This window comes from Phoca vitulina, unplaced genomic scaffold (genome assembly GCF_004348235.1).
Source record: "Phoca vitulina isolate PV1807 unplaced genomic scaffold, GSC_HSeal_1.0 scaffold47, whole genome shotgun sequence".
NCBI classification, from domain to species: Eukaryota; Metazoa; Chordata; class Mammalia; order Carnivora; family Phocidae; genus Phoca; species Phoca vitulina.
The window spans coordinates 669,945-692,489 of NW_022589750.1; the positions used below are offsets into that span (position 1 = coordinate 669,945).

A 22,545-nucleotide genomic window follows, 5' to 3' on the forward strand; every position below is an offset into this window, starting at 1 on the left:
TTGGCCACACCCAGGGAGGCACCATATCTGGGGGGTCGGCTCACTCCCAGGACGGCCAGCTTTGAAATGCCTGGCAAAACGGGGTCTTGAAAGACAAACAGACTGTGCACTAGGAAGACATCTGGACCCGAGCGGACACTTGGGACATGGTCTCAGCCGTGCCGTTGATCTTCTCCAGGCCTCAGTTTCCCTGTGAGCTCCGCGCCTCCAGAAATGGGGAATGCCCAGTTCAGGTGCCTTCCAGGAAGCCCAGCTGGGCAGGGGTCTTGGCCCTGAGGCCAGCCCTGCACCGGCCCAGTTGGGACTCGTTTGCTCCCCCATTGGTGTCTGGCTGCTTCCTGGGGGCAACTGGCCTCTAGTGTGAGAACAACAGCGTCAGTATTTTGATGCTCAGAACACTTTTACTTCACATACTTCGCAGTTCATCGGGGCTGGGGTTCCCGGATGATGGGGATGGCTTGCGGCGGGAGGCCCTGTGGGTGGGCGGGTCAGGCCTGCTCACCTGCTTCCCCTCGGAGGGTCCTGCCCCCGCCCTGCTAGCTGCTTCCCCCAGCCTAGCACCCCAGCCCTCAGCCACAGGGGACGCCCACAGGCTGCTGAGGCCCCCTTACTTCTGAGCTGCCCCCTCCCCACCTCCTCTGTGGTCTGTGTGGTCCCCTGGTCAAGGCTGTTGGAGTTTCCTTGGCTCAAGCAAGGCAGTCAGAGGTGAAGCCGTCCTTCTCTGCTGCCCTGAGCTGGGCCAGGCCCCACGGGCAGCTCTCAGCCTCGGGGCCAGGCCGTAGGTGTCCAGGATTCAAGGGTCCCCTCCCTGGCCCTGTTCTCCCGCCAGGCTGAGCCCTGCCCTGCGTCCTCCAGCCATGGGGGAGCCACGTGGCTGGGTGTTAGTACTGAGCAGGCCCCGGGAATGTTACGTCCTCCTCCTCAGTGTTCTGATGGGGAAACTGAGGCCACATCAAGGTGGGGTGGAGGGGCTGTAACCCAGAAGCTCAGTGGGGGGGGGGTCAGGTCCCTTTTTTGGACTTATTACTCCTTCTTCCCTCCTCCTGTGGGCCCTGCACTAGGGTCTCCCTGGTGGGGCAAGAGACCCTCAGTCTGGTAGCTCAGGGGAGATGGTTGGGCTCTGGGTGGGGGGCTCCGGCTCTGTGTGTAAGGTGTGGGAGGGATTGAGGGCAGGAGTATGGAGCAATCTGAGCACCCAACACCCTCTGGGCAGGATGCCAGGTCCGTGGGCCACGGCGGCAGGCCTGGGGCCTCACATGGCCACTGCCCCTGATGGACACTGCAGGGTGGGTGATGGGGTCCAGATTCCCAGACCCAGAAGAGGTGCCTCCCTCTTGTCAGTTGAAGGATACCTGGGGGCCACAGTCCAGTCTAGAGGGTTGGGGTGCAGAGCAAGGGAAAACCCAGGGCAGCCAAGGGGGGCCATGGCTCAAGCCCTGATCATGTCAGAGCTGGGGACCTGCAAGGTCTTTGAGTTCAACACTGCTACCCCAGTCTCCAGGCTGGGAAAGTGAGGCCAGGGGATTGGGAAGCTTGCTCAGGGTCGCTCAAGGTCACTCAAGGAGTCAGGCAGAGCAGGGGCTAGAATCCACCCATCCGTCCACTCTTTCAGTGTTTACTGAGTACCTGCCCACCAGGGAGGAGTGCTGCCCTCGCATAGGGGACACAGGGTGAGCGGGCGCTGTCCCAGCCCTCATGGAGCCTGCTGGTCGGTGGTGGTGGGCGGGAAGACAGACGAGCAGGTGAGCCACACTGACAATTGCCGAAAATGAAATAAGGGAAGAGACACCTCACCAGAGACTGAAAACATGCTCGGCCTCATCCGTTGTCGGGGAAACGCCAGCTGAGACCACAATGTGAAGGCGCCATGAGCCCACAGGGAACCACGGCGTGACTCTGCCACGAGCCCACAGGGAACCACGGCGTGACGCTGCCACGAGCCCACGGGGAACCACGGCGTGACTCTGCCACGAGCCCGCGGGGAACCACGGCGTGACGCGCCACGAGCCCGTGGGGAACCACGGCGTGACGCCGCCACGAGCCCGCGGGGAACCACGGCGTGATGCCGCCACGAGCCCGTGGGGAACCACGGCGTGACTCTGCCACGAGCCCGCGGGGAACCACGGCATGACGCGCCACGAGCCCGCGGGGAACCACGGCGTGACGCCGCCATGAGCCCACGGGGAACCACTGTGTGACGCTGCCACGAGCCCGCAGGGAACCACGGTGTGACGCTGCCACGCACCCATGAGGACGATGCTGCCCCACACCTGTTACCTCGACCCGGATGCAGAGGAGTTGGGACTTGCAAGCTGCCGGAGGGCGCGGCCATGGTACAGCCACGTGGGGGTGGATTCTAGCTCTTCTGCACTCGTGGTCATTGCTGCCCCGGGCGCCGGCCCTCTCGCGGCCAGGTGTGTCCCCAGGACGAAGGAGAGTGCCCGTCCACCCGTGAGCCTGCGCAGCGAATGTATGTACTGCTGCCAAACCTAAAACGGCCCAGACGCACAGCGGCGGGTGAGTGCACGCACACACGTGGGTCATCCATGTGGGGAGACACGGCTCGGCCTTGAGGAACCGGCCAGGAGTGCACGGCACTGGGGGGCCTCCGAGTGGGAGCAGGTGGGTGGACAGATGGCGTTGGGGACTGTGCCCCCAGGTACTCAGAACTCCAGAGTGTGCTGTGTCTGTCGTGCGGAGCAGGCCAGTGGCCTGGGGGCCGGAAGGAGGGATTCGAGGGGGCCGGAGAAGACTCTGGGGGTGATGGTTTCACGGATGTCCACGTGCTGGAACTTTCCAATTGTCCTTTTAAATATGTGTAGTTTACCGAGGTCGGTTCTATCTCAGTGACGCTGTTAAAAGTAGAGGAAACCCCCCCACGTGACCTAAGGGAATGCGGTGGGGTGAGCAGGTGGGCAGGAGGCCTGCGCCGTTGTCCCTGGAGATGTTTGCTTTCTCTAGACCCCTCTCCTGATATCTAGACCACAGCCCGCACCTCACTATGAACTTGCACAAGCAGGCCCAGCCCCAGCGGTTACAGGGTTGTGTGCTGGAAGGGCTGGGGGTGCAGCCGGGGTGGCTGGGGGGGTGCAGCTGGGGCAGTTGGGGGGGTGCAGCCGGGGCGGCTGGGGGGTGCAGCGGGGGCGGCTGGGGGGTGCAGCCGGGGCGGCTGAGGGGGGGTGCAGCCGGGGCAGCTAGGGGGCGTGCAGCTGGGGAGGCTGGGGGCTGCAGCTGGACGGCTGGGGGTGCAGCCGGGGCGTCTAGGTGGGTGCAGCCGGAGCGGCTGGGGGCATGCAGCTGGGGTGGCTAGGTGGGTGCAGCCTGAGCAGCTGGGGGCATGCAGCCGGGGCAGCTGGGGGGGCAGCTGGGGGTATGCAGCTGGGGTTTGTTTTCAGGACACACCTGGCCTGGGTAGCCTGACGGGGAGCACAGCCGAGCCCCCTCCGAGTGGGACGTTGGAGGTTTCTGCCACAGCCACGTCTTCTGTGTCCTCTGCTCTCTGTTGTCCCTGTGCCCAGCACCAGCAGACTCCCTGCTCCCCTCCTGGCAGGAGCCTGGGCCCGAGAGCTGCACTCAGTCTTGCGGACACCCTGCTCCTTGCTCCAATCCCTGGCTTCTCACAGTGAAGGGGATGGGATAACCACTGCATTTAACTGGCCACGGTGGGTCTCGTGGAGAACGTGGGCACAGCTCTCTCTGGGTTTTCCTGTGGGTGCACAGCCTCCGGGGGGAGGGAAGGTCACGACGGAGGTGCAGGCCGCCTGGACAGAGGTTGGGCCGGTGACTGGCCAGCGTCTGACCCCAGGCAAGCCTCTGGGGCCTGGGCCCTTGTGTTACACAGGGCAGGGGTGGGGTCGTTGGTCTCAGGGCTGAGTGGGGTGCTGTGCCATGGGGGAGGCAAAGGGGCCCTCACAGAAGCAAACCGCAGGTGTGCTCCTGACCCCGGCCCTGCCTCTCATTCAGGGGTGGGAGAGGGGAAACAGGTGCCACGGAGCTGCCCCGAGGTGTCTGGGATGGGCTGAGTGGGGACCCCTGTGAGGGCCGTGGTGGGGGCAGCGGCACGTAGCACCAGGGAAGGTGTGCAGTCTTGAACCCAGAGGCCCTGGGGCTGGGCTCATCTAGGTCCTGGGAGATTGGTGTCGGGTGCAGGGGTGACGGGCGGTGTTGGGCCCGTGACTGCAGAAGGTGACACGTCCTCAGCTCCGTGAGCTGGAGGTGGAGGCTCCCTGTGCGGGACAAGGAGTCTCGCTGCTCTGAAGTCCTGGCCCTGGGTCAGGGTCCCAGTCCGTCCAGGGTCAGGGCTGGGGTTGTGGCGCCAGCACCGAGTCTGGGCAGGGACTGGGGCTCCGTGGGGGTGAAGTAGGTGCAAAACCGTCCGCCCCAGAGGTCACTGGGGGTGAGGATTAGCATGCAGGGAGCAGCCTCCAGAAATCAAAATGCAAAGTCAATAACCAGGGCATTCATCCAACCAGCTCTTCATGGCCTCCTTGGGCCCTGCCAGGAGGCACATACCACAGTGAGGGGACGCAGAGCCGACAGAGTGGCACGAGGCCCCTGGTGTGTGTGCACACGTGTGTGTCCTCTCGGGGAGGAGCCCACTGTTGGCAGAGTAAACGCCCCGGCTGAGTGTTGAGAGCAGGCAGAGGGGAGGCCCAGGGAGGGGGAGAAAGCGGGTCGAGGGGTGGGTGGGGGCAGAGAGCGCGAGAAGGCCATGGAAGATTCCAGAAAGCAGAGCGAGGGAGGGCGGCTCCCCAGGAGTGAACCAGGGGTTGTTGAGAGAGAGACCCAGACGGAGAAGGACGAACACAAGAAGGACCCACGGGGACGGAGAGGTCCTGAGCCCAGAGAGTGAGTGAGCAGGAGCGGAGCACGTGGCCAGAGTGAGGCCTGCTGTGGGTGGTGGGGGACAGCGTGGCAGAGACTGCTGCAGCCTGAGAGGAATGGGGGGAGCCCTGGGGGGGCACAGGTGAGAGCTGAGCTGCATGGGGCGGGCTGACGCCAAGCACAGGGACACAGCGGCAAGTCTGTGAGGATGGTGCGCTTGCTGGAAAGAAGAGACAGACCAAGGGGCCGTGGACCAGGAGAGGAGGGGGCCTCTGCGCTGAGCCCTGGGGGCCCGGGGGCTCTGACCGCCTCACACACAGCCTGGGGGGGGCCGTGGACCAGGAGAGGAGGGGACCTCTGCGCTGAGCCCTGGGGGCCCGGGGGCTCTGACCGCCTCGCACATAGCCCGGGGGGGCCTCAAGCTCTGTGGAGGAAGCAGGACTCGGATGTGTAGACAAGTGATGCTGGATGCCCGGCCCTGGGCCAGGAGCCCTAGCTCACTGTCCTACTGCGTCAGAACGACCCACCGCTGTGTTTTCTCACAAAACTGGACTCCTGTGGGATGGGAGTCATGTCTCACGCCACACCCGGCCGGTGAGCAGTGAAGGTTGCACGAGCAGGTGAACAGCTGTGTGCTTGGGACACCGAGCCGGGAGACCAGGCCCTCAAGGTGGCCGCAGGCCGATCCTGCCCACGCCGCCTGCCCCTCAGACGGGACGCCCCAGGGCAGACGGCTGCGGAGAGTCGGGGCAGTGTGCTGTTGTCTTCACGGGCTGTTCTCCAGGCCCGTGCTCTGCCCTGTGGTCATCATGCCCACAGACACCTTCCTGACCTCCTCTAACCCCAGGGCAGTCCCTGATGCCGCGATGCGGTTTTACAGTGAGAAAGACTGAGGTTCGTAAACACACGTTACCGTTCGAGATCCAAGAGCCAGCAGATGGTGCGTCCAGGGTTGAAGAGAGTCCGTCAAACCCCAGAGCTGAGTTTTTAACCCCTTGGCAGTCCTGCTCCCCCAAGGGCAGCGCCACCTGACACTTTCTGACCGCACGTGGGCCCCTGCAGCTTTGTGGATTTAGGGCCTCATCCTTTGTCCTCAGGACAGCTTGCTGCGAAGGGCTGTGGAACCAGGGCCCCATGGAAGACATACGAGGACAGGAACAGCTGAGGGACACGTGGGGCAGGGTCTGGACTGGAATCCGGCCAGGGGTCTGCCCAGAGCACAGCGCTGCCTACAGGAGTCGACGTGCGCCCGGATGGAGCGCACCCACGCGGGGAATGATCAGGGCATACGTGTGGCGCCTGGCTGGGGGCCTGGGCAGCCGACACAGGATGTCCAGGGCAGCCCGTCGGGACTGGAGGGCTCTTGAAACAGTGCACCTGGGTTTAAATCCTGGGTCTAGCCGGTGGCCTTGGGCAAGGTCCTGAACTGCTCTGAGCTTTGCTTTCCGAGTCTATAGAACAGAAGTGATAATGATCGTTACCTTTGGGGGATTGTTAGGAGAATCAAGTGAGGGGATGTTTGTGAAGCACTTAAACGGTCTCAGTGCAGAGTGAGCATTTGTAAGCGTGGCTGAACGCATCAGCTGGGTGAATTCGCCAGGCAGGAGCATGCGTCCCAGCAGGAAGTGGGGGCGGGAATGGTCAGAACTCTGGATAGCTCCCCACGCTCCCGCTCCGCCATATTGCCACCATCTTGGGCAGAGAAATGGGTCTTGTACCCCGTTTCGCGGTTGTCATGAGCTTGAGGGTTCTCCTCACGGGCCCGTTAACGTCTACCCTATGAGAGAGGGCACAGCGCTCTTTGCCAGGAAGGCCCATCCCTTTGACAGCAGGGCCAGCGGATGCCTGTGGGTTTGTTCTAGAGGAAATGCCCCTCTCTGGGACGGGGGACTGCATCGGATGACGTGGGGGACCCAGGGGCCTGTGCTCAGTGTGGTTGGGGAATATGGCCCCACCGACTCCTTCGGAGCAATCCCTGAGCTTTTGGGGGAAGGGCACAGATGGGGACGGGGTTGAGGGGGCTGTTGGGAAGGATGGAGGCATTACTGGGTTCTTAAGGTAGACGTGAGAGCCAAGAGGGTTCTGTAAAGCTCAAGGCTTGCTCAGAGCCAGATGTCTTCTGCTCTCCCAGGTACAGCAGAGCTGCTCCTGCCCCACTCAAACCCCAAATACCGGTGGCAACCCCCTTCTCACGTGGAGGAATAACCTTACTGTCTTTATCAACCAGCACCCCCTATGCACTGAGACCTTTACCCCATTACCTCGTTGAATCCTCACAGCAGCTCTGTGGGCTGGACCTTGCCACACCCATTTTTCTGATGGGAAAATAGGCTTGGAGAAGTCAAGTAACTTACCCAAAGAAAAACTGCGAGCTAGGGGCATGGCTTTCCTTTTCCTTCAGACACACTTCCTTTCAGGAAATACCACCCTTGTGGCAGGAATGGAGACACGAATGGGGTTTTCAGCCTCTCTCGTCGCCGTCCCCTCGTTTCTTTCTTTGGCTGCAGCCTGTGGGGGCCCCGTAGGGCGCAGCAGCAATGCCTGCTCACAGTGGAAGCTTCCAGAAGGTGTCGTGGATGTCCACAAGCACAGACCTTCAGTAGCGGGAGTCGGCCTCCGTGGGTAGGGTCCCCTGGACACAGCCCACGCGCTCACGCCCGGCTCTGCTTCCGCCCACAGAGGAGGTGGCTGAAGGGAAGAACGCCATCCTCATCGGGATGAGCCAGTGGAATTCCAACGACCTGGCGGAGCAGATGGAGACCATGGGGAAGCTGGAGGAGCATCAGGGTGAGCCTCTGCTTCTGGGTGCCTGGGGCGTGTGCAGGAGCATGCTGCCGGGGGGCCGGGGTGTGGGCGACCGTGGCTAGAATGCGGGTCTTCTAGAGGAGTCTCGCTTCTCTCTGGGCACCTCCCCTGTTTGAATCTATGGTCCCTGAACGTTGTGCCCTGCAGGGACCCCCATGGGCTCTCGTGCGGGGCTTTCTGTGCGGAGCAGCTGAGCTTCCTTTGTCCATGGGGTGACCACCTGGGGGCACGCGTTCCTAGGGGCAGGGGGCAGGGGCCACGCTCCTTGGACGGCCAGGCCTGTGGTGTGGGCAGAGCTGGTTAAGCTGGGGCGGCAGCGGAGGTACCTCTGGGAAGGAACCAGAAAGGGGAGCAGGGTGGACTGTAACCTCCAGCAGCTGAGTGGTTGCAGAAGGGTGTGCGGCTGGGGATTAATCCACGAGGCTTTTTGTGGAGGCCTGCTGGGCCAGGAGCTTATCAACAGAGCAGGCCCATCCTCTCGGGCATCCTGCCCATTTGGCCATTTCGCATCACTAACCGAATGTTTGTTGACCACCTACTGTGTTGTTCGGGAGGCAGAACCAAGGTGCCTCACCTGGGGCTGCTGCCTTGTGACGGTGACTCAGGACAAGACAAGATGTAAGGGGTCAGGCTTGGGGGGAGGGTCTCTGGGCCCAGGGGGAGAGGGGTCAGGGTAGCCAGGCTTTGAGGGGCAGGGAAGGCCGTATAATCAGAGAGGGGCTGTGTTGGATTAAGGTCACTCAGGAACGAGGGGGAGATCTAGAACCCTGCAGGGGGTCCAGGGTGCTTACTGCGTAAGTGTTGTCCCCAGGCTAGTTTTCCCCGTCCCTCCTCCCACCCCATATAGCACCTCTTCCTCATTTCTCGTCATTCCTCACTCACGGGCTGGGCACTCCGTGAGATGGTCCTGGCCCAGCCCAAGAGAAGGGCCGTCTTGCTGGCGGCCGACTCGGTGCTGGCGTCTCGCCCGTAGCCGCTTCCCTCGAGCCCCTTCCGCCCCCTTGGCTTGGAGCTCTCCCCATGCCCAAGAGCCGTCCTGAGGAAAGGACGCGCCAGGGGTGCTGTTCATTCTACAGAGGAAGAACCCAAGGCTCACAGAAGCTGTGTCTTGCCCGAGGTCCTCGAGCTGGTGCAGCATGGTGCTCAGATCGTCCTGTCCTGATCCCCAGCTGGACCGAGGCAGGGTTCAGGGCCTCTACAGAGTAGTCAGGTCTTACAGAAAGGCCCTGGGCTACTGGCACGTTCCCAGGAAGGGCAGGCCCGAGTCTGGTCCCCAGGGCTCGTCCAGAGGCAACACCCCCGTTGTCACAGCTGCGCATTTGCAGACGGACCCTTGGCCCGCTCTTGCCTTCACCCCAAACCCTGGAGGGGCCCAGAAGGGGTCACAGGTTCCAGCCGCTTCCCCAGGACAGTGCTCAGTAGCCATAAGACAAGCCCAGAGTTGCACTCAGGGCCCATCTGGCCATCCTCTTCCCACCCCCGCCCCCTGGCACCCAGAGAATGTGACTCAGCACAGTGGGAGCTGGGGAGGGGCGAGGAGAGGAGCTGGGAGGGCAGGGGGAGGGAAGCGGAGGGAGAGCTTGGGGCACTCTCCATGCACGAACTTGGCTCTGCGGGCCAGGCAAGCTCACGGTACCTCTGGTGCCTCTGTTTTTTCGTGGGCAGAGCGGGGCTAGTACCAGTGTTGTGAGGATTGAGTCAGGACTTGCCAAGTGCGTTCCGTCCCGGGTCATCATAATGCCGGGATGAGTGCGTTCTGGCAAGCACCTGGCGGGCTCGCTGGGAGGGGTGCATTGGGTCAGGGCTATGATGCTGATGCTATTTCCTCCCCGTGGGCAGTGGGGAGCAGGGGGAAGCAGGGGAGGGTGAGGAGAGGGAACCTGCTGCGTCTCCAGCCCCTGGGGATGGTGTGATTCATCCACAGAGCAGAACACACGCATTCATTTCACCGGCCAGCCGTTAACCAGCCACAACATGGGTTGCCCCCGTGCTCAGTGTGGGCACGGCCTCTGGCAGCCAAGGAGGAGCAGGGTCCTGGCCATGGTCACCCCGTGCAGGAGGACGCGGAGCGCGGGGCCTCGGGAGGGAGACCGGGGCATGACTCTGGGCGGCAGAAGCCCTGAGGACGCTTCAGGAGAAGGCTGCCCTCGAAACCAGCCTGGGCAGTCTCCACCGCCCTCAGTGGTGAGTCCAAGTCCGTCTCAGCCACGACCTCTGCCTGGGGCTCCTGAGTCAGCTGTTCGGTAACCTCCTGCCTGTCTCTGCCTGGACGCCCGAAGCCGCTTCGCGCTCTCCGCATTCCTGACAGCACGTGATGTATGATATATACGATATACACACGTGCAATCTGTAATATATAGTAAGACCTAACAGATACTATGTACACATACTGTATATAACATATAGTACAATGTATCCACATATCTACGTACAGTGCAGTGTATGTAATACGTGCATATTTGTGTGTGTATATACACATACACACACACACATTCTCTTTTTATTATTTCTTGAGGTGTTTCTTTCTCTCTCTCCCCTTCCAGACTTACCTTAGAGACATGCCAGACCTGGGTCTCACCTTGCCCTTCCTATTCTTATTTCTTGGTCCTTGCTGGGCTCTAGAAATGTTCCTCGGCTCTAATCCCATCCGTAGCTCACTGGTCCTGTCTTCTCCAGTTGTTGCCGTTCCTTTGCTCAGCTCTTCTGTGGAGTTTGTTGTTTTTTTCTTTTTTAAGCAATCATCTTTTCATTTTCGTGCTCTCTGTTTTTTTTCCGTAACAACCTGATATATATCATAGGTGCCATGGACTCATTCTGTGCTTTGTAAGGTCTCTATCTTCCTGTTCTTTTAAGTTTCAGAGTCTCCTGGTGGGTTAGAAGTGGATGGAAATAGACCCCACGCACCTCAGTGTGGGCTAATTAGCCAGAGATCCCTAAGTGAGATTATGACACAGAACAGGAGCGAGCTTGAGTCCAGTGATCTCGGGAAGCACAGGGCTGACATTATTAACATTGTCCAAGGAAAGCACGTCCTGCCAAGTTCTTTTTAAAATTGAGACATAATTCACATACCATACAATCCCCCCTCTTAAAGTGTATACAATTCAATGCTTTCTTTATATTTTGTATATTCATGAATCTGAGCAACCATCACCACTACCTAATTCCTGAACATTTCATCTCCCCAAAAAGAAATCCCATACCTGTCAGCAGTCACTCCCCATTTTTCTCTCCTCAAAACCCTCGAATTTCATATAAATGGAATCCAACAATATGTGGCCTTTTGTATTTGCTGTCTGCCTTAGCATCGTGTTTCTGAGACTCATCCGTGCTGTGGCATGAACCAGAATGTCATTCCATTTTATGGCTGAATAATAGTTCCACATACTGTTCATGCATTCATCAGCTGGTGGACATTTGGGTTGTTTCCACTTTTTTACCGTTATGAGTAACACTGCTGTAAGTGTTCATGTACAGGTTTTTGTGGGGACACACTTCCAGTTCTCTTGGGCACACACCCATGACTAGGAGTGCTGGGCTGCCACATTCCCTTCCCATCAGTGTTGTACCAGAGTTCAGACTAATCCACGTTCTTGTCAACACTTGTCATTGTCTATTGTTTGATTATAGCCATGCTAGTGGGTGCGACGTGGCATATGATTATGGTTTGGATTTGCATTTCCCTAATGACCGATGATGATAAGCATATGTTCATGTGCTTATTCATTGTTATTCATCTTCTTTGAAGAAATGTCTACTCAAATCATTTGCCCATTTTAAAATCAGGTTGTTTGTCTTTCTCTTGTTGAGTTGTAAGTGTTCTTTATATATTGTGGATACTAGACCCTTATCAGTTATATGATTTACAAATATCTTCTCCCATTCTATGGGTGTCTTTTTACTTTCTTGATAATACCCTTTAGAGTGCAAATTTTAAAAATTCTGATGAAGTCCAATTTATCTATTTTTGCTTTTATTGTTTCTGTGTTTGAGGCCATATCTAAGAAACCATCAACTAATACAAAGTCATGAAGATTTACCTTTTGTTTTTCCTTAAGAGTTTTATAGTTTTAGCTCTTACATTTAGGTCTTTGATCCACTTTGAGTTCATTTTTATGTAGAGTGTGAGGTAGGGGCTCAACTTCATTGTTTTGCCTGTGGGCAACCAGTTGTACTGGAACCATTTATTGGAAAGACAGTTCTTTTTTTTTTTTTTTTTTTTAAGATTTCATTTATTTATTTGAGAGAGAGTGAGAGCGAGAGAGAGAAAGCATGAGTAGAGGGGAGGGATAGAGGCAGACTCCCCACTGAGCAGGGAGCCAGATATGGGGCTCGATCCCAGGACCCTGGGATCCTGACCTGAGCCCAAAGCAGATGCTTCACCGAATGAGCCACCCAGGCGCCCTGGAAAGACAATTCTTGAATTGTCTTGGCCTCCTTGTCAATTGATCAGGAACATATGGATTTATATCTGGATTCTCAATTCTATTCCATGGCTATGTGTGTACTCTGAGGCCAGCACCACATTGTCTTGATTACTGTGCCCTTGTAGTAAGTTTGACATCAGGAAGCAGGAGTCCATGTGTTTTGCTCTTCTTTTGCAAGTTTGTTTTGACTATTCTGTATTCCTTGTATTGCCATGTGAATTTTAGAATCAGTGTCTCAATTTCTGCAAAAAAACCCAGCTGGGATTTTAATAGGGGTTGTGTTGAATCTGTAAATCAGTTTGGGGAGTATCGCCATCTTAATTTTAGTCTTCCAATCGATGAACATGGGATGTCTTTCTGTTTCTTTAGTTCTTTAATTTCTTTCAGTGATGTTTTGTAGTTTTCAGGGTACAAGTCTCGCACTTGTTCTGTTAAGTTTATTCCAAAGTATTCTATTCTTTTTGATTTGATTGTAACTGGATTATTTTCTTAATTTCATTTATGGATTATTTGCAAGTATGTAGAAATGCAATTGATTTTTGTGTATAATCTTGTATCCTGCAACTTTGATGAAATCATTTATTAGGTTTATTTTTGGGGGAGGATTCCTTAGGATTTTCTATATACAAGATCATGTCATCTCCAAACAGGTAGTTTTACTTCTTCCTTTCCAACCTGGATGCCTTTTATTTCCTTTTCTTGCTTGAATTCCCTGGCTAGATTCTCCAATATAATACTGAATATAAATGGTGAGTGCTGACATCTTGTCTTGTTCCCAATCTTCAGTGGAGTTTTTGGTCTTCCTCTGTTAAATATGATGCTAGCTGTTTTTTTTTGTTTTTTTTATTTTGTAGTTGTCATTTACCTGGTTGAGGAAGTTCCTTCTGATTCTGGGTTGGATCAGTGCTTTTATCGTGAAAGGGTGTTGAGTTTTGCCAAATGCTTTTTCTGCATCTATTGAGATGATCCTGTGGGTTTGTCCTGTTTTCTATTACTATGATTGATTTTCATATGTATTCCTGGGCTATATTCCACTTGGTCCTTGCCATGTTGCTAATCTTTTATGCTCAGAGTTTGCATATGTCTTTCAGAATTATTTATACTAACAGTCTATAAGCTATCGCTTAAGGGACTGCTTACAGTCTTGTTTTAGGAACAAATGGTGTCATCAAGACCACATTCTTATTGACAGGAGGGAAGCAGGCACTGCCCAGGTGTCCCCAACCACCTTCTCTGCCTTTGCCTTTCCAGAGAGCTGTTTTATTTTCCCCATCGTTCCTCTCAGACTCTGGCTTATGACCTGTGTCTAGATAATGTTCTCAAAGAGTGGTCCCTGGACCAACAGCATCAGCATCACTTGGACACTTGTCAGAAATGTGAATTTTGGAGCCCCCTCCCACACTCACTGAATGTGTTTTAACTACCCTTTAGGTCCTTATGGCGATTGTTGAAATCTGAGGGCCATTCGTTATGATGCCACTCGCTGGCCAAGGGGTCCGCAGATCCATTTTCCTGGACTCGCCTCTCTCAGTCACTGAGTTTGGCATCTTTCTTCCATGCTGTCGGTTTTCCTGTGATATTGGGTGATACTGTCTGTGAATCTGACTTAGTAGTCGCACTTCCCCCTATCCCAGCCTATTGCTGGGTGATGTGATGTGTCTGTTTATTGCAAACAACTGTCATCTAATTATCGGGGAGGGTAGAACATGCTCCTGGGTGATATTAGCTTCTGGTTTATTCTTCTTGGTATTTTTAGCTTCCCAGGGTGTCCCGTTCCTCAAACGTTCAGCCTTTCCCACACCTGAAGGCAGATGCCTCTGCTCGGTACAAGTGGGTATTGGGAGGAGGACGAGCACGCCCAGGCAGTTGCAAAAGCTTCCTTTGCTCCTGGGTTTTCCATCGAGGAGCCTGCTCTCCCTCCCCCCTGAGCTGCCCCGCCTTTGGCCACAGGCCTTCCTTCCTCTGCAGGATGCAGGTCATGGCTTCCTCTCTCCTCAGTCGGCGTTAGGGACGTTTGACCTTCGAAGTCATACGAAGCTCCACACTGACAAGGGTCTCACACTTGATTTTATGCTCTGCTGTTGCCATCTTAAAATTCTTAGTACTTTCGAACAAGGGTCCCCACGTTTTCATTTTGTGCGGGCTCTGCAAACCCTGTCACCAGCCCTATCTCCCCCCATCCGTTCTCTCTGCTGTCCACCTCTTGGTGGACTTGGCCTGACAGTGTCTGGTCTGCCAAGGACACCCCCTTCTTATTTTATAGTACCGCTAAAGACCAATTCCTAGGAAAATTTTTGGTGTCATTTTCTAGGGATTTGGGGCAGGAGAAAAAGCCTGGATCATGTTATCCGTTTACCATTTCTGTTCAGCCCCAGTGTTCTGTAAACCCAGTGACTTCATTCTGCGATGAGGCCGGCACATGGGTTTTCCTTGTCTGAGGAGTGAAGGGTAAATCCCCCAGCCAGGCACGGAGCCCATCAGTGAGCTTCACACCCTCCCTTCAGCCGATGTAATTGTCCGGGGTTAGTAAGCTCACCATGGTCGCAGGAATCAAACAGCCATGGCCGGCTCCCACCACGGATTGTAGGGGGCTGTCAGACCGATCCCAAGGCTGTCTTCCACTCTGTAGTCCTCACTTCCAGGCCATGCTCCCCCTCCTCTCCTGCTCATCCGGTGCTCTAGCCAAAGCTGCCAGGCGGCTGCTTGCTGACTGTGAGCACTTTCCCCGGGAGCCTTCCTGAGGCCCAGCCTCTCCCAGACTGCCTCCGCCCTGCCCCGTATGGCTTAGGGGGGCTGTTGTGTGCAGTGTCAACCAGCCTGCTGCGTACGGCCCTGCCTCTCCGGACCTGAAGTGGGGAGGGGCTCACTGCACATTCATGCCTTCCCTCCCTCTCTGTGCATTCGGCTCACGCATGCTGGTACTCACTCCGTGCTGGGGTGAGTTGGGGACACGCTGACGGCTGCAGAGGGGCTGGGCAGACACAGTCCAGTGGGCTGACCCCTCACAACAGTGGGGTCCGTGGGACGTGGAGCGTGAGCAGGGAGGCCTTGCTGGGCTCTGGCAGACCCACGAGGGGGCCCCGGGGGGGCAGAAGGAGCCGCAGGTGCAGAGATGCAGAGGACGGATGAGCAGCAAGGAGATGGGGGAAGCACACAGGGTTCCTCTTGCCTGAAGTCAGGGTGCGAGGTGCGGGGCTGGGGACAGTGAGCGGTGGGGAGGGGACGCTGAAGCCGAAGGCCTGGGATGGGAAGGAGTCTGGGCCATCCCGGGGGTGCCCTGGGGATCCATGGGGTAGTTCAAGCAGGAGCACTTTCTAGAAAGTTCATTCTGGAAGCCAACAAGAAGGCTATAGGAGGGCCTGGGCATGTGTGCAGGGGTGCAGGGGGCCGGGTGAGAGGTCATGAGGGAGTCCTGACCCTGCCGCTCAGCGGACGCTGGAGGCTCCATGTGCGGGGGGCGCCCTGAGCAGGAGGGTGGGGGTCTTTCTCTCAGCTCTGCTTCCAGGGTGGCTGGCAAAGCCCAGGGCGTCAGCTCTGCCCGCCCGGCTGCCGCGGGGGGAGGGTGCCTAGCGCCTTCCTCCCCAAGGCCCCGGCTGTCCGAATGCTGCCCCGCCTCCGTGAGGCAGGTGTGTGGTGGAAACGCTTCTCTCCATCCCGGGGGGGAGGGGGGGCTGGTTTGTTGGAAGGGGGTGGGGAGGGGAAACCGCGTCTGTGGGGAGGAGACGGGGCCCTGCACTGCGTTCCGCCCCTTGCACGGCCCGTCCTGTCTGCTGGGGCTTCCGGCAGTTTGCACAACTGGAGAAGGCTGGGACAGAGGTGTGGCCGTGTGGCCAAGTGGGGTCTCCTTGGGCAGCGAGAGCCGAGCTGCTTCGTCGTCCTCCTCTGAGGAGCCTGCCCGGCAGGAAGGGCAGAAGCCGGGGCTCAGCCCTGCCGGGGAAGAGGGAGGGCTCCAGGCTTTACCTCCTCCCGCGGCCGGTTCCTTCCTGCCCCGTGGTCGGATCCGTGGCCTCTCCAGGCCCCTTGACGCCCGGCTCAGGCTTCACCACGGGAGACACCAGCATCGGGCAGCCCACCCTCCCTGGGGACACCCCCTTGCCCGGAGGAAGCACCATCCACACTGCCTGAGCCATCCCAGGAGCCCCCATGGGGCAGGGGTCACGGGACAAGTCCCCAGCAGACCGGGGTGTCTGGAGGGGCCAGATGTAAACATTGGGTACCGACTTTATCCTTCTGAGCCGAATCTCGGTGATCGAGCAGGTGGGGACGCAGTAGGCAAGCCGTAAAGCCACGGTCCTGGGGCTGGCTCTGCCTTCCCTCCTGACCTCCCTCCTCCCAGGTGACCCACGTGTGTCCTGGGGACACTGGCATTGCAGGGACCCCCCTCCTGGCTTCCTCCAGCTCTGCACCCCTGCTCCCCGGCCCCCAGCTTCTGCAGCCCCGCTCCACCTCCCTACCCGGCATTACGGCCACTGAAATCTGCCCGGGATACAAGTCCTGCTCCGTTTCTGGTAATGAGAGTGTTTTATGGTGTCAGTGGCTCAGAAACTGCCCAGGCAAGTCACCCCTAGGGCCTGGCGCGAGAACAGGACGGTCGTGAGTCAGACCAGCTTGTCCCTTAGCTCCGTGCCCTTGCACGTAGTAGGTGCCCAGGGGATGCCCCTGCGTGTGTGCTGTGCTCAGGGCTTGCCGCCAAAGCTCTGAAGGGCCCTGGGTCGGGGGCCAGTGTTCCCAGATCTGAGTAATTTTATCTTCAAACCTGTGTTTTGTAAGTGCAGCCGGGTGGGATGTGGAGAGAACGTGCACTGGGGCTGCCTCCCGCCCCCTCCCTGTCTCCCTGGATGTCTCCTCCCCTGCACCTGCCCACGGGGCCTGGGTGGGGGAGGGCCGGGGTCAGGGGCACGTTCCCCAGGGCGTCTCAGGGCAGAGCAGCCGTCCAAACTACTGGCTTTGGGCTCTGCCTCTCCGGAACTCGGTTTCCTCCCCGGGAAATGGGCCTCCCGCCCGGGCCAGGCTCCGCCACAGCCCCGCTCTTCCTTGGACATGGCGCAGGGGGCACCGTGTAATCGTGGCTGTGCTGCACGCGTCCCCGGGGCCCCTGGGTGGGAATGAGTCCCCCCTGGGCCTCCCGTGTTCCCCCCAGCCCCTCCCTCCACTCTGGGTAGGTAGAAGGCGTTCAGCACGGGAGGGTCTTAATGTCCACGCTGGGCCCCGTGTCTCTGGGAGGCGGGAGCTGATGTCCCCGTGGGCCTGATGGGGCTCAGATGGGACGCCGGTCTCGGCCTGACCTGCGGGCCTGGCGGTGGTCTTCCTCGCTTCTGCGGCATCTGCGGGCTCAGCATGGGAAAGCTGCCGCTGTGGCCACCTCGTCATGCCGCAAGTGGGCTCCTCTGTGAGGCTGGGCCCCTGCGTTCGTCTGACCTCCCTCGCACCCAGGCTCTGGCCTGAGCCCCGCACAGCATGACCGTGACTCTGTCCCTCGTCCTCTGCCCGCGATCCTGACGGACACGGGGACACATCCTGCCCCAGTCGCTGGGAGTCGGGAAGCAGATAGGACCTACTTGCTGAGCACTCGCCGTGCGCCCGGCTGTGTGCTCAGGGCTCTCCACGCATGAACGCCCCCTGAGGTGGGCAGCACCAGCTCCCCAGGTTATGGGGCGGAGACTGAGGCACGCGGAGTGACCTGCCCAGGGGCCACGTACTAGCACAGGAAGGCCCAGTGTCTGCGTACAGGTGATTGCACCTGAGTGTGCACGGGGACCCGAGAGCTTGGGCCACCGTGCTAGAATGAGGCCCAGAGAGGGAGGGTGACCTGCCTTAGGTCACACAGTGAGAGCGAGTCAGTGGGGGCCCGCCTCCAGCTCTGCGGCTCCCCTCTCTGGTCCTGGCAGCCTCTGTGAGCACTCAGGTCCAGGCCTCGGAGGGGAGGGAGGTGGTGGACTGGGACTCCCGTGAGGACCTGAGCTGAGGAGGCGGCCCTGGCGGGCAGGGGGAGGGGCTGCAGGTGCTCTGGGGCGCTTCACTCGCGGGGAGGCAGCTCCAGGCTGCCGTCAGCCCCTGGATGGTTGGCGGGAGGAGCAGGGTTTCCCAGCTGAGCTTCCTTGCGTTCTGCAGGGCAGGGAAGAGTCACTTTGCCTGGAAAGGGCGTTCTGGGCTTTGAACCATGCCTTCGAGAATGGGGGTCCTTGGGGACACGGCAGACACCTTTGCTTCAGGGAACTGACCTGCTCAGGAGGCTGCAATCTGCGGGCACGGTCCTGCCCCGGGGACCTGGAGCTGCCACCTCACTCCCCAAGCCCTGGTCGGGCCACTTCTCTGCCGTCCCTCAGCTGGTCCGGACGCAGAGAGGGCAGAGCCGAGGGCCGTTCGGCTGGTGGGCTAGATATGAGCGCTGACCGCCTCGGCCCCCGCGGGCTGGGGCCTGGCCGGCTGGGTCTGGGGGCTCCTGGGGCCTCCGGCTTGGTCTCCTTTCTGAGCGATCCCGTGGAGGAGCAGTGGGCTCGAGGGAGGGAGCCGGCCTCTGCTGACCCCGGCCCTGTGCTGGCCGTTGGGGCGGGAGAAGGCTGAGCAGGCGCCCAGGGGCCGCTTTCCCGAGAGGCTTGCTTGCCAGGCTCAGGCTGCGATGAAGGGGAGCCGCTGTGGGCCCACGGGCGGGAGAGTGGCCTGGGCAGAGCGCGCGTCCAGGCGTGAGTCTGGTGACTGGAGGCGGAGAGCTCAGCCGGGTGATAGCAGGGGTCCTCCCCGGGGGGCGTGCGGGCCAGGGCCCACCCTTCCCTGCCATGGACCCGGCTTCCCCTCCGTGGCTGTGTGATTTCAGGGAAGTCACTAAAAATGCACAAAGAGCTTCAACCCCAGAGATGTTGGTTGTGGGCGTAAGTACGATGGTGGGATTTCGCATCTTCCCTCCAGCACGGTCGTTTTAAAGTCAGCCATGATCTATCCCCTGCAGAACGTTCTTCTCACGCCTTGGGAGGATGTTCACAGGTGTTGTGACTTGGTTGGGGAATCGCTTATGCTCGAACGTGAGGTACAGAAAGCGTATTTTGTTCTTCATTGTGGTCTGCGATGCCTTCCGGGAGGCAGCTCGGGGACAAGTGACAGGGGCCCCCCCGCCCTGTGGATGTGACCTCGGCAGGCCCCGACGATGCGTCTGGAAGAGCCTGGAAGGACGGGTGTGAGGGCATCACCGGCTTTCTCTCCGTGACGGGATCATGAGATAATTTCTTCCTTCTTTATGTCTGTTAGTGTTTCCCACATTGTCAATGCGGAGTTTCTGTGACTTTCATAATTGCCGAGAACGGCTTCTCTTGGATGGGGGAGGCTATTTCCATGGTCCATGGAGCTCGGCTGGAGGCGCGCACATGGGGAGCGTGTGCGGCTGAGAAGCACCGTGCCAGGCATGGGGACGCCGGTGGACACCGTGGGGCCCAGGTCTCGGCGGCAGACCCCACAGGACTTGGGGACCGACAGTGTGGGGATGGGGGGAAGGGCCGGCGGCCCCCAGGCTGGGGGCAGAGGTGGTGCCTGGCTGGGCGGCAGAGGCCAGGCCCCATGATCCTGGCTCCCTGTGTTGTGGTGCAGGAAGGGTGGGAGACCTCTGCCCACCCCCAGCTCCGGGAGGGGCCCGGCGGCAGCCCCACGCGGCCCCCAGCGTCCACGACAGTGATGGGAATCCACTCATGTGTCTTCTGTTTCTCTGCAGGAGACGGGAGCGCCCCGTGCACCTCCAGCGCCCTCCAGGAGAAGCAGCGTGAGTTAAGCCTGACCCCCAGGACGCTTGTCTCCCCCGGGTGGGTCCAGCCTCCTTGGGCCCAGGCCCCTCCCTGCCCTGTGAGCTGAGCTTGGGGTCCCGAGTTCCCACCTGCCAGGCAGCTCGGGGCGGTGGGCCAGGAGGCTGAGCCCAGCACAGCGGATGGGACCCCGCAAAGCCTCATGTGTCGTTTGCCTGTGGGCAGAGGCAGGACGGGAACGGGGTGCAAAGCCTTCGAGCTTCGGAGACAAGGCTCTTTGGGTGACACAGACGCTGACCCTCCCCGCCCGCCCCCAAGTCCTCCTTGACCTTCACGTCTGTCCGATGGGGCTTCTCCGGGTTTCCCGCAGGCCTGACCCAGGGACACTTGGGAGAGTGTCCGTGGGCGACACCATGATCTGAGGACGTCCTCCCTGGACGCTCGTGTGGACTTGATGGGCCGTCTCAGCCACGTGTCCACTGTTGGCAGTGTTGAATTTCTCAGCAGGCTGGGGTCGGGGAGGGTCAAGGTGCAAGTTGGGGCTCAGAACCCCTGTCTTCCCTCTCCTGCTGTTTGGATCTGTGGTTGCAGCTTTGGGGGCTCAGCCCACACTGCCCACCCACCCCCCAGGCTCATCCATCCCTCAGCTGCAGGAGGGTGTCTGCGTTCCCACGGTGGGGGCCAGTGCAGAGGAGGTGTTCTGCATGCAGGGGCAGGTGTGGACGAGGCCCGTCAGGGGCACCTCTGTCAAGGGCACCCCCAAAGCTCAGGCCATGAGTGTGTGGGTCTCAGCATGAGCGGGGCTGCGTCTGAATGTGCACCCAGATTTTAGCCTACAGAGGTGGCTGAGTGAAGACCCGGGGAGATCAATACATTCACATTTCCCAAGAGGAAGGGCCACAGGGAAGCGCCAGGTTTGGCCTGGGGCAGGGGCGGAGTGCGGGGGTGCGCGGCCTCCGGGTCGGATGGAGCATGGGGGGGTGCACAGCCCCAGAGCGGGGGACGGATGGAGCATGGGGCTACATAGCCTGGAGCCCAGGTAGTGTTTTCCACAGGAAAGGTGGCAATGGCTTAGGAGCGGCGACTCTGAGAAATGTGGGGGTGTCTGCAGTCCGTCCTGGGGGGATTCAGGGCAGGGGAGGGTTGGCTTATGCGTGAAGGAGGCGGTTGGACCACGAGATTGGGTGTTTGCAGGTGGAAGGCTCGTTCATCTCTGGGAATTAGCCAGCCCCTGGAGGGCGTCTCTCCCGGCCAGCCCGCCCCCCCCCAGATGTCAGACCTCCCATCGCTGGGGGGGGGTTGGCCACGTCCCTCAGCAAGGGAGGGAGGGCCCGCCTCAGAGGGAAAGCAGCGGGGCTGACCCCACGTCTGTCCCTTCTGGACTGGACTGAAAAAAACGTGTGTTTAAGAGGAAGCAAAGTCTCTTTGTTTTTAAACCGTGGTTATAGATCTTCGTCGGAATTCTGTGCTGAGGCTGTCCTGCAAGTCTGCGCCTTCAGGATCCTCTTATTCAGGAAGGACGCGCGGGAACGTGGTGGCGGGGCCGGTGGGCTGAGTCTGGCGCCAGCCTTTGGACGGCGAGACCTCCAGCACGGAACGCCTTCCCCGGGCACGCGGCCCCTGGTGGTGCTGCCGTTTACCGGCTGTGCCGCGCCGTCCACGGAGCTCGGCGCTCGGGCGCTCTTGCTTTTGAAATGACAGTGGTCGTCTGTGGCGCTTTGTTTGCTCGTGGTCCGGAATCGGCAGAGTGCAAGTCCGTGACGGTCGTGATGTGCTTTCCCGGCCGCGGCCTTCTTCCCTGAGCGCGGTCTTCTCGATTATTTCTGCTCGGTTTTTGAAACCTCACTAGAAACAAAGTGGGGGCTGGGACGAGTTACCGGGATCAGGACTCAGAAAGTCCTGGGGCTGGTGCCACCGCCTCTGAGCTGGAAGGGAGCTGGGCCTGGGCTCGAGGCCTGTGCCTTCATTCGTGCCGGGCCGCTCTGGGCGAGCTCCCTAACGTCACCGAGCCTCCGTTTTCTCCGTTGTGGAGAGATGACCGTAAGGCCTACTTCCCAGGGTTGCTGAGGGGCGGAGGGGCCACACCTCCCACGTGGGACGCACTCACAGTTCCCACGTGTGGTTGGCTTTCCGAGGAGCCTGGCCATGGGCACGCCTGGTGCAGGTGTGGGGATGCATCTCGGGACCGCACGCAGCTCTGTCTTTCCCGGGCTCTGCGGGTCCTGCGGCCGCTCAGCTGTCCCTGCTCAGAGCTGTGTCCTGGGCCGGCTCCCCCGCGCGGGTGTGAGACGTCCTCCCTCCTCCTCGGGGACCGCGTCCACCTTCATCCTGCAGCTGCAGACGGCCCGGCAGCCCGCGGCCTCTGCCTGGGCCTGTTATTTGGACCCGGATTGTTCCGTTCAGGGAACCCAGGGAGCCTGGGGGGCCGAGGACAGGGGGCCCGGGACGCGTGCATGTGGAGACCGCAGAGCCCCGTTAGCGCGGATGCTCTAGCGCTCTCTGGTTTTCCGTCACTATCTGTGCCTCCTGGTCTCCTCTGTCTGCCAAGTTCTCGCTGCTCCAAGCCGAGCAAACACCCCCAGCTTCCGGCATGGCTGACCTGGCACGGGACGCAGGGGCCGCGACTCATTCGCTGCCCCCCCAGCGTCGTTCCTGTCCCTCCGTCCAAAGTGAAGGCGCCTTTTCCACAAACTCAAGCCAGGAACCTAGAGGTCCTGCTCGACTTCTGACTCTCTCCCAGACCCACCGCCCTCCACGGGCCT

At 59.3% G+C, this 22,545-nt stretch overlaps 1 protein-coding gene across 1 annotated transcript in view; it reads left to right on the forward strand.

Moving 5' to 3' along the window:
- The window catches only part of PITPNM3 (PITPNM family member 3), a 70,910-nt gene that overhangs the window by 15,129 nt on the left and 33,236 nt on the right, over nt 1-22,545 (forward strand). Inside the window, exons 3-4 of the mRNA XM_032431636.1 lie at nt 7,504-7,611; nt 19,756-19,803. Coding sequence (XP_032287527.1) covers nt 7,504-7,611; nt 19,756-19,803 — 156 coding nt within the window. The remainder of the gene's footprint in view (nt 1-7,503; nt 7,612-19,755; nt 19,804-22,545) is intronic.